Source organism: Hipposideros armiger, unplaced genomic scaffold, assembly GCF_001890085.2.
Source record: "Hipposideros armiger isolate ML-2016 unplaced genomic scaffold, ASM189008v1 scaffold_202, whole genome shotgun sequence".
In the NCBI taxonomy this organism is placed as follows: Eukaryota; Metazoa; Chordata; class Mammalia; order Chiroptera; family Hipposideridae; genus Hipposideros; species Hipposideros armiger.
In genome coordinates, this window is record NW_017731552.1 from 2,778,298 (window position 1) to 2,789,594 (window position 11,297).

General features: G+C 50.4%; 1 protein-coding gene across 4 annotated transcripts in view; it reads left to right on the top strand.

Annotated features, from left to right (window-relative positions):
- The first annotated feature begins 10,414 nt into the window (after window positions 1-10,414).
- TNFSF9 (TNF superfamily member 9) overlaps window positions 10,415-11,297 on the top strand; it is a 10,429-nt gene continuing 9,546 nt past the window's right edge. For 2 of the 4 annotated variants that reach the window (XM_019653308.1, XM_019653311.1), the window contains exon 1: window positions 10,415-10,592. In XM_019653308.1, the coding sequence (XP_019508853.1) occupies window positions 10,526-10,592 (67 nt within the window). In that variant the 5' untranslated portion in view covers window positions 10,415-10,525. Of the gene's footprint in view, window positions 10,593-10,688; window positions 11,058-11,297 lie in introns of those variants that run through there. The other 2 variants (XM_019653309.1, XM_019653310.1) reach the window with 2 other exon arrangements.

Genomic DNA, 11,297 nt, shown 5'->3' on the forward strand with positions numbered 1-11,297 from the left:
GGAGCTCCCTCCCCAGCGGCCTGGAGACTTCCTGGAATACGCGCTGGGGTTCGCCAGGGCCTCTTGCACCTCCACCTTGGACCGTGGCGAGAAGGCCTGTTAGGCGCTATCAGCACCATCTCCCCCGGGTTTTGCAGAGATTGGGCGGGTGAAGGGAGAGGCCCGTTAAACAGCAGAGAGGAGACGCCGCCTTCCCTCGCCCGGGCGGCCCTGCCTCAGTTTATCTGCCCGCAGCCTCCCTCTACATCCCATCTATGTACCATTCGCCAGAACCCTTGTATTACCGGGAGGCTCCTAGTGGGTTCGAGCTGGGGGCTTCGGAGCTGCCATCTGTTCCCCCCTCCCCCTGGGGGGGGGTTGGGGATGGGCAGTCTGTTCCTGGAGGACTTGTCTTGAAGCTGTGAAGTCAGTAAAACCACGATTTTCCTTCCAGGTTTCACTGGGGGATGCTTTGGAAGCTGATGGAGGTTTGAGGGATCCATGTGCTCCCCCTGGACACCTCTTTTGGGCTTTGGGTCCGTCGCAGGTGGGGTCACCCCAGTCTTGCCTGGATGGAACATCAAGGTTTAAGATTTATAGCTGGATTTCATCTTGCGGGGGATAGTGAGCACCCAAGGGCTGCATTGCTCCCCCTACCTCAGCACCTCTCTACTCCAATGTTATGATTTATTGCAAGCAATCACCCTACCTTCCCATTTCTTATTAGCCATATGACTTTGCACTGGCAGCTTTGTCTCTCTGTGGCTGAATTTACTCATTGGCAAGAAGGGGCAGTCAGGAATGCCCACTCTCGTCTGGTTGGGAGGGTAAAATGAGATGGCCCAGTTAACAATGACGGGGCCCCAGGTTCCTCTGCACAGAGGAAACAACAAATTGTAGCTGTTTGTATTACAATTTTATCATGAGCTGGACAAGACTTCCTGTGCTGTCCCTCAAGTCAAGGCCAGACCTCTTGGGGTCACCTTCAGCCGGCAGCCTCCAGCTCTGCCATTTCAGAAGCCTCCTCCTCATCCTGAGGACTTCTGGCTATTGTGTGTGTGTGGGGGAAGTGGGGTCAGCTGTATGGCTGGGGCCTCACATTCATCAGTGGCTTCTATTTTTGACCAGTGGTCTCAACCAGGGGCGAGTCTGCCCTCCAGGGGACACCTGGCAATATCTGGAGACATTTTTGGTTGTCATGCCTGGATGGGGGTTGTGTATGTGCTAATGGCATGTAGTGGGTGGATGGTGCTAAACATTCTACGGTGCACAGGACAGTCCCTCCCCTGACCCCAAAGACTTATCCGGCCCCAAATGTCAATAGTGCTGAGGACTGATAAATCCTGTGTTAATTATTTGGGGGAAAAAACTGAGTTAGACCCCTAGCTCACATCGGATTCCAGAATAAATTCCTGATGGGTCAGACAGTATAAGCCAGGGTAACCCCCAGCGTTTGTGAGTCACCTCCTCTCTCTGTCCCACCCAGGCTGTGTATTTAAATAAGTGTAGGACTAGGACCTCAGAATCAGATGGTTATGGAATGCAGAGCCCCTGCAGCTAAGAATTATTGGACCCCAGATGTCAATGCCAGTGTCCAGATAGAGAAACCCTGATTTAGACTTGGGAGAATTGTTAGTTGTTGAATGATTTCCCAAGCAGTCAGGTGAGACACTATGGGCAGCCTCATACTGTGGCCCCAAACTCCTACCTCCTGTCAGTGTCAGATCTCCAATTGAGCCAGAATGCCTCAGCAAGGAAGGCCTCAAAAAGCAGGGGTTGGGCTCCTGATTTTGAAAAGGAAGACAGAAAAAAAAAAACAACAACCAATAACCCATTTTGAAGTACCGGGTTAAACGTACTTCCAGGAAGAATGAGAAAGTGGCTGTTGTGTGTCTCAGAGAGAAATCAGGCAACAGCACTAGGGGAATGCTCGAGGTGAGGGAATTCATGGAGACTCAGAACATCCTGCTCATGAAATTGACAGCCTTATTTTTAAGAGGTCTGCAAAACCAGGGAAAAGCCTGTTTCCTACTTGTGTGTGATTTGTCTGCCATGTGGGGGCCACACTGTCACCCCACCTATGCTGATATACATCCCAGCCTCCGATCCACCCCAGGGGGCAGAGGGAGTCTGTTTTGCCTATTATTAAAGATAACAGTCACATTTAGGCCACATTCTATGCTAAGTGTTTTGAGTGTATCCACTTGTTTATGTTTTATCTCATGAAACCACAACCCTAGGAAGCAGGTGCTGTTTGCATGCCCATTTTATTTTATTTTTTTATTATTTATTATTATTTTTTTAAGCTGAGCCATCCTGCCACCTGTTGGCAGCTCAGCGGCTGCTCAGCTCGGGCCGGGAATCGAACCGCTGTTGCTCAGAGCTCAAACTCGTGAGCGAGCTCTTAACCAGCTGAGCCACTTGGCTGGCCCAGGCATGCCCATTTTACAGATGAGAAAACGGAGGCCCCAGGAGTATCGCACCCAGTGTCACACACAGTTGAGGCTGGGATAGAGCCCTTACACTGTAGCCTCAAAGACCCTGTTCCTTTATCACAACAGAAGCTGTAGTTACTTTCTTACTTGTTCTTAGAAAAAAAAAAAAAGAAGGCTGGCAGTCAAATGGGTTGTCTTTCAGGAGGGAGTGTTGCGGGGTTGCTGGTGTGAAAGCAGCTGTGTGACTGTCATGTTCTCCATGGCCTGGGCCTCTGTGTCATTGTCTGTCCACCCTGGTGCCCAGGTGCTTTGGGCTGGCTCCCATGTGTGTGAGCCAATTTCACCACTGGAGTCTATGTTTCCTTGTCCACTGGGCCTTCCCAGAAGGTCTCCTTGTCACCAACTTCTCCTGACACCTCACTGCCCAGACTTAAGGCCTACACCTCAGCTGAATATGATTTCCCTTCCCCCTGCCCCTGGCAGAACCCAGCCCTGGGCATGGACCCAGCCTGGCACAGGGCCTCTCCAGCTGCAGGGAGGGAGAGACAGAGGGTTCTGAAAGCTGTCATTCTGGGACAGGGATTCTGAATGAGCCTTAAGAGGAGATAGGCCCTCCCCATTCTTGCCCTCCCAACTCCAGGGGCACACATACAAGCTCTATGGAAGTTGTGCTTGGCACTGCTGGCACCAAGCATGGGATGGAGAATGGGGGACAATGGAGCAGTCTCTGACTTTGCCGGGTGTGTGGCCCAACTCCAGCCAACACTCACCATCAGATACAGCATGGCATACATCCCAAAAGAGGTGTGCTCAGAATAGAAGGATTTTCTGGGAGATGGGCAAGGGTACGGCTGACATTAGGGCTGGGGTGGGGAATGAACACTTCCTGGCTTCCCCTCACCACCCACCCACTCGCCTGGCATCGAGGATATCTTCAGGGTGTCTGGTGCAGGTGTAGTTGGTGACATAGACGCTCTCACAGTTGAAGAAGGAAGCCAGGTTGGGCAGGCACATGGCTAGGAAGTGGGGTCTCAGGTGACGGTGATCATCTTGGCTATGCTGGTCAAGGAGCAGCTGGCCATGCCGCCAAACATGAAGGCACCCAGTTGCTTGGAGACCATGGCTACATAGGTGCTGCTCATGAAGGCCGGTGAGCTCAGCTGCAGGACCTGGACACACATCATCTCTCCCAGGCTGATCTGTGGGGTGGGAGTGGAACAGGCAGGGATTACTGCTGGGGGTGTTACTGGCCAAGAGAGTGCTGCCCCCAAAGACTTTTAAGTTTTTTTCCTATAGAAATGTTAAGTATGGAAACGTTAAGTCTCCTCCCTAGTTTCTTAGCCCCTGGCTTTGATTACTCTTCTTATCAGTTTGTGAATCCTCTGCTAAATTGCTCCTAGCCTGAATCCTAGAATTCTCCTATCCCCCTGCTTCTTGATTGCTTTGTAAACCAGTTTCGGAATTCTAAACAATAGAAGTCTCCTACCCCTGCTTCAGATAACTACTTGAAAGCCTGTGATTTCCTAATATCCTCCAGGCCAGTAAGCTGAATGCCAAACCCATTCTGGGCCCAGACAACTGAGGCCACGTGAGTAACAGGCTGAATGGCCATAGGCCTCATGAGAGCTAACAGATTTATTAATTAAAATCTATTTTTCCTCATTCAGGGACCTTGGGGATACAGAGGCTACCCCAACAAGATTGCCAGTCACAACCAAAGAAGCCAACACGGTTTTCCAGGTGGATCTTGAGACCCCTTCTTCTCATCTGAGATCAGCTAGGGTGAGAGTTCCCTGAATCCCCCAATAGGCAGGGACAGCTCTACACCCCTGCCCAGCAGGAAGCAGATACAGAAGAAGAGACATCCTGTCCCTCAGCTTCTCATAGAGATTTTATGGGGATCACGTCTCTCAAGGGGAAATAGGCAGGCAATTAGAGGCAGGCATTGGGTCTCTGCATTTCTGCTCGTCCCACAGGATGTGACCTCCCCTCTCAACCCAAAACTTCTTTTCATTGTAACTATCTACCCCTGAAACAAATGGGTGCAAAATACCCAACTAGATCAGACCAGTCACTCGCACAGACCAGTCACTCGCACCTGCGCAGTACCTCTTGTCAATCACAAGTGCCAATCAAGTGGTCCCACGCCCTTAGGGGAACAACCCATTCTAGAGAAGGGATAAAAAATCCAAGTCCTGGGAAGTCCGCCCTTTTTTCCCCTTTTTGGACACCCTGCTCTTTTGACCGCTTCTTCCTTTTTAAGCCCTTTGAGCCTTGCCTTTGCGCATGGCCTGCTCCAAACTCTTTGGAATGTAATTTCTCTTCTAATAATGGGCCCTTGAGCCATTCTCTACTGCTCGGGCCTACTTCTACTCTTTGAAATGTACTATCTCTTCGAATAAACTTTTTCAGTACTTTACTCCGGCATCTCATTCAATTCTTTGCTCAATTGCCAAGGACCTGGACTTTGTGCCAAGAAGGGCCCACTTTCCAACAACAGGGGCAGGGGGAAATAAGAGTAGGAAATCTTCAACACTTTTTCTCAAACAGGTCACATCGCATTTCATATGGAAAGGAGGGTGTGGTTTCCCACTAAACCAGACAAAAGGGTGGGGCTTCTCATTTCATCTCACACACACACACACACACACACACACACACACACACACACACACACACACAGAGGATTGTCCCACCACTGTGCCTGAAATAGGCAGGATTTCCTATTTCACTAAGGCAAGGGACATGGCTTCCCGTTTCACCAAGAAAAGAGGTGGGACAGCTCCCTATTTTATGTCAGACATAGGCAGGAGTCCCACATCTGAAAGGAGTGGGACTTCCTGCTACATCAGGCAAAGGGGTAGAATGGCACCTGTTTTATATTAGACGTGGGCAGGGTTTTCTGTCTCATATCTGAAAGGGGCAAGATTTCCTGTTATACCAGGAAAAGAGGTGGGACATCTTCATAGTTTATATCAGACATTGGCAGAATTTCCTGTCGCATATCTGAAAGGGGCGGGATTTCCCATTCTACAAGGAAAACAAGATAGACTTCCTCCCGAATGCCTGAAAATGGTGGGACTTCCTTTTTCAGCAGAAGAACAAAGCAGGATGTTCCCTCTGTTTGAAAGAGGGCGATGTCCCAGCTCCCCAAAAAGGGGCAGGACTGCGTCCTGCTTTATGCATATAAGGGATGGGGCTTCCCTCTTCACTGGGGGAAAGGGGATAAACTTCCTCTTGTTCCATGCCTAAGGCAAAGAGGCTGGCGTTTCCTCTATTCTATGTCAACAAGGGGGTGAGCCTTACCTTTTCCTCAAGGAAAGAATTTCTTCTATGCTATCCAGTAGCGAGATTTCCCATTTCATTAGGAAAAGAAGTGGTACTTCCTCCTGCCTTAGGCCTATAATGGGGGGAGGTGTTTTCCCATTTTGCCAGAAAAAATGGTGTAGCTGCCCGTGGCATGTCACCACTGCATGGGGTGAAAGTGGCCAGCCCCTTACCGTGAAGGTGGAGATGAAGAGGCCATGGTGATGAGTGCTGAGTCCTCAGTGATGTAATGAGCCACTGAGGGTATTTGATGATTGTGTCATTTCAAAAGAAGCCCCAGATGTGGGGTACCAGCAAACCGCTCTCAGCACAGTGGGGATGCTGACTGCAGGGAGTGGAAGACCCCACTCAAGGATGGCTCACCTGAGGCTGACTCTACTTCAGCCTTCTGGGCAGTCTGTCTTCCCTGTGTCTCCACAACCTGGACTTGGTGGGAGGGTTGGAAGGCTGTGTAAGGAGTATGGTCTGGCCAGAAGTCCAGAGGAAGATAGAGCTCCAGGGACCCATTCATGGGTGGGGTACTGTGAATGAGGTGGGTAAAGTATTAGGGTAATGAGGGTACAAGGGTGAGAGGGTTCACTTTTTCTGTATGTGTGCATGTCCTGATGTATGTGTATATGTATGGATGATTGTGGCTGTGCATGTCTTTTAATCTGTGAATGTGTGTGGGTGTGCCTATGGAAATCTATATCTATGTCACCTGCTACATGAGTGGTCTCTGAGCATGTATGTTTCCTGGTGTGGAGATATGAATGTATGTAGATGTATGTTTCCTGGTATATTTCTATATAGCTGTGAGTCAGTGTGAATTTTCTTGTGTATCTTTCTTGGTGTGAATGAGTCCTTATGTCTTTGTATGTACAAGGTATGATCAAACAATATGGTGAATGTTTAAATTTAAAAAATATATTACAGTAAAAGACACATTGTCATTAATCTCCCTCAAAATACTCCCCCTCACTTTAAACACATCCCATTATTCTTGCCACTTTCGGAAGCAGTTCTGGAAGTCCTTTTTTGTGAGTGTCTTTAGTTGCACTGTCATGGCTCTTTCGATGTCCTGAATCAATTCAAAACATTTACCTTTCATGATCATTTTGACTTTGGGGAAGAGCCAGAACTTGCAAGGTGCCAGATCTGGTGAATAAGGTAGACGAGGACACCCCATAATGTTTTTATTGGACAGAAATTGCCATACCAGAAGCCATGTGTGACACAGAGCCTTTCTGTTGTGATCACAAAATATGGTGAATGCTGCTGCCAAGTGCCATCCAATGGAAAGGCAGGGATCCTCAATACAGAAAGCAGTGCAATGAAATATAGTAACAATGTGTGACAAGTTTCAACTTGTTCGGTGCAGTCAGTCAGCTGTGAGCTGTGGTTGAGAGAAGGTGTGTTTTATTTATTTATTTAAAAAATTTTTGTTGGGGAATTGGGGGAAGGGGAACAGACAAGTTGCTGTCCTTTTGTTCTAGTTGTGGAGGACGTTGCTTCACTGGCCCAAGTTGGCACCATCATTGTGCTCTTCCCAGGCAAGGCAGATCAGTCGCCGGCTTCTGGACAGCTGCACATGGCGGCTGCTGGCAGCTCATGCTGGCTGCTGGCTACACACGGTAGCCCATGGCAACCCACTGCAGCAGTGGCTGCAGCAGAGGCTGCAGCCTACGCAGTCACCGGAGGCTGACGGCAGCCCAGCTCCAGGTTGAGCTGTTGTTCAGCATCTTAGCTGTAGAGGGCAGTGTCACTGGCCCTCATATATGGGATCCGAACCGGGGCCCTCTGGAGTCCCAAGCCAGCTCTTAATCAATGCACCACTTGGGCAGCCCGAGAAGGTGTGTTTTAAAGTGTTCTGTAAATCATCCTTCATCATGACAATGCTCCATGTCACACATCACTTCTGGTATATGACAATTTCTGGGAAACAAAAACATTATGGTGTGTCCTCATCCACCTTATTCACCGGATCTGGCACTGTGAAACTTCTGGTTCTTCCCCAAAGTCAAAATGATTCAGGACATCGAGGCAGCCACGACAACACAAGTGAAGACACTTACAAAAGAGGACTTCCAGAACTGCTTCAGAAAGTGTCAGGAGCGATGCAATACTTGTGTTCGAGGTGAGGGGGGATTTAATGGCAATGCGTCTTTTACTGTCATACATTTTTAAGTTTAAACATTCACCATATTGTTTGATCATACCTCATATGTGACTATGTGTATGTGGTATGACTTGGCATGTGCACCTGTATGCTCGGGGATGTACATGAATGCAGATGTGTGTGTCTTGGTATGTGCACATATCATGAATCATGTGTATGTGTGATGTGAATAGGTGTTTGTGGTGCATACAGGTACCTGTGTGGGTGTGTGTTCCTCTGTCTAGGGTCTGTGTATATGAGATAATGCATGTGTGTCCACGGATGTGCGTGCATGTGTGTGTGTGTGTGTGTGTGTCTATGTTTGGGGTTTGTGTGTGTGTTCATGACTATATCTATGGCTCTGTAACTGACTGAGTTGGGAGATATTGGTGTGGGTGCTGTGTGTGAGCAGGGTCTGGAGCCCCTCACCTGGCACTGCCATCTTGAAGTCAGGAAGGGCAGGGAGGGCCTGTCTCCAGCAGGTGCCAGGGCTCTCTGTCAGGCCTGCCTACACTAAGAGCCTGCCTCCAGGCCTTCCACCCTTCTCTTGATCTTGTCATTCTGTTGTCCACTGAAGCCTGGTGGAGTGAGGCCCCTGGAGCGCAGCCTCCCACAGTCCCCAACTCATTTCCTGGGTTGGGAGGGCAAAGCTAGTGTCCCAGCCTGGCCCAATGAGGGGCCTTTAGTCACTAGCTTTGCCCACTGGGGATTTGGGGGCCTGGCATATGCACAAATATGTGTATACACAGAGTCTGACATACATAATACAACCACACAGTCTGACCCAGACATACGAGTACAGATTCTGATATACACACATAGACACACAATATAAGAATATATTCACAATATACATAGGCCCATATGGACCCAGACACACACCCGGCTACACAAATACCATCGGATCCACTCCCCAACCCAGATGAACTGTCACAGGGTCCCATAGAGCAGACCAAGCACATGCGTAGAAGTCACTCATGATAAACACACCTTCCCCAATGCAGTACAACACAACACGCAACGCAGAAACCCAAAGAGACATAAACGTACAATACACAGTCACCCAGACCCCAGTACAGATACAGCCAGACCCAGATGCATGCACACACACAGGCACACACAGAGAAACACATGCATGAACACACACATTGATATAAATACAACACAGACCACTCCCAGACACACAGATAGATTCATAGACACAACTGAAAAAGACATACAGCAAGTAAAATCATATAAAAGACTGAAAAAATAAATGGTTGAAGGGAGAAGATAAAGTTATGAAAGATTGGAAAAAAAAAGAAAAAGAAAAAAACGCATACAGTCAGATGTTGACTCCAGCATCCAGACCCAGGAAGACAGGTAAACCCACGAGTCACACTTGTGGAGAGTCCTTTTCTCCCCAATTCATACAGACACATATTTGACCCAGACATCCCAGAAATATGCTGATGAACATACAAATGTGAAGACACACGGGCCAGCTACACACACCAGGGCCCCCAGTCTAGCCGCCCTCGGATAAAGGCAGACAGGCAGACATACCCCTCCACCGCCTCTTGGGTGTCTGGATGTGGGGCTCAAGACTGATGGGAAGGGGGCTCACCCAACAGCAGACAGAACATGTCCAAAGTCACCAACATGCTGGCGGTGCAGGAGTGCGGCAGCGGATGGGACAGGAGTGACCTGCGTGAGTCCCCTGCCACAGGCACTGGTACGGGATCACCAGCTCCAGCAGGGCCATGACCGTATGTGGTAAATTTATGGACTCCATCGGGGGGCGACAGGGTGGGCGCGCCCACCCAGACCAGCGTTAGAGCTCGTGAGCCTCTGGGGCTCACAGCGAGGAGAGGCAGGCCTGGATGGTGAAGACCACCGTGCGCAGGGACAGGATCCCAGTGTAGGGCGTACGTACTTAGACTACTTAGACGACCAAGGGGGAGGGGCCTTCCCGAAGAAGGGCGGGGCCGAGGAAACAGCTTCTCTCTTTCCATTAGCCAGGCGTCCCTATCTCCCCATCAGGGACTTGACCATGTTGAGGTAGGGTCTTTACAGTGTGAGTGGGGCCTGGAAGAAGGTAGGGCGGCACAAAAGGGGCGGGGCCAAAGGAATAAGACAAATTGGTCAGACCCACAGGCCTCGAAGTCCCCAGGAATGTCAGACTACGGATGGGGATGGATTGAATGCTTGGACTAGGAAGGGACGCAGAGCGCTGCAAAGGTGGAACCCAAGAAAGGAGCGAGGATTTTAGATAGGAGACAATAGAAGGGCGGAGCCTGGGGAGAGCAGTGGTATTGGACTAAAAATGGGAGAAAAGTGGGTGGAGCAGGAGAGTGGGCAAGACCTGTGAAGCTGATGACTGGGGAGTGGGCAAGGCCTGGGGAGATAATTGCAGGGAAGTGGGCAGGGCCTAGGGAGAAAGGCAGGGGAAATGGGCGGGACCTTGAGTAGGCGGGTCCTGGGAAGCTGATAAAGAGGAAGTGGGCGGGGCCTGGGGAGAATGACGGGGGATTGTGTGGGGCTGGGGAGTGGGCAGGGCTTGGGAGACCGGGGTCAGCCTTGGAAGGGGCGGGCCCATCTTAAGGTTCTGCGGGTTACAGTTACGTCGGAGTTGGTGATTATCCTTCAGGACCCGCGGTCTCTGTGAATGGGCATTTCACATCTTGGGCGATACCCTGGTGGTCATTTTCTGGCTGAGAGCCATGGATGGGCAGGTGAGAAGCTTTCCCTCTGTCAACGGTCGCCCCGCCCCGTTGGGTAACCTCGCCGCGCTTCATTGGTCGGGCACCGACCAATGGAAATTCGTCTCCGGGTTCACTGTCTTCCAAGGTCCCAGCAGCAGCGTCCGCCCGGCCCCGCGTGGGCGCGGAGCTGCTTGGAATGGGGGCTGTTGAGGGTCTTCCGTCCCACACCTGCTAAGGCCCTAACTGATACGGCTCCTGCCTGTCTCCCCACTCCCTCGTCCTCACGCTCCTTCCTCTGAGGGCTTTGCGTTTGAGGTAGAATATCTAGAAGCACGTTTCCTTTCAGCCTAGACCCGCCTCTCCCTACCAACTCCGTGTAGCTCTGTACTGAGACGCCTGGTCCACCAGGTGGCGCCGCAGCCTACACCCAGAGCATCCTCAAGGGAGGGAGGGCCAGGCCCCCAGAAAAAGAGCCTCGGTCCTCTCTCGGAGGTGGTGAGTCTTGGGCGGTTTGAAGGATGGAGCCTGGGTCTTCAATGGGGGAGAGGGCTGTGCTCCTTTGGTTGTATTCCCTTGTGTTTTTTTAAAAAGATTTTTATGGGGAATTGGGGGGATGGGAACAGCGCTGGGGAATTGGGGGAAGGGGAACAGACAAGTTGCTGTCCTTTTGTTCTTCTGTCTAGTCGTGGAGGATGTTGCTTCACTGGCCCAAATTGGCACCATCATTGTGCTCTT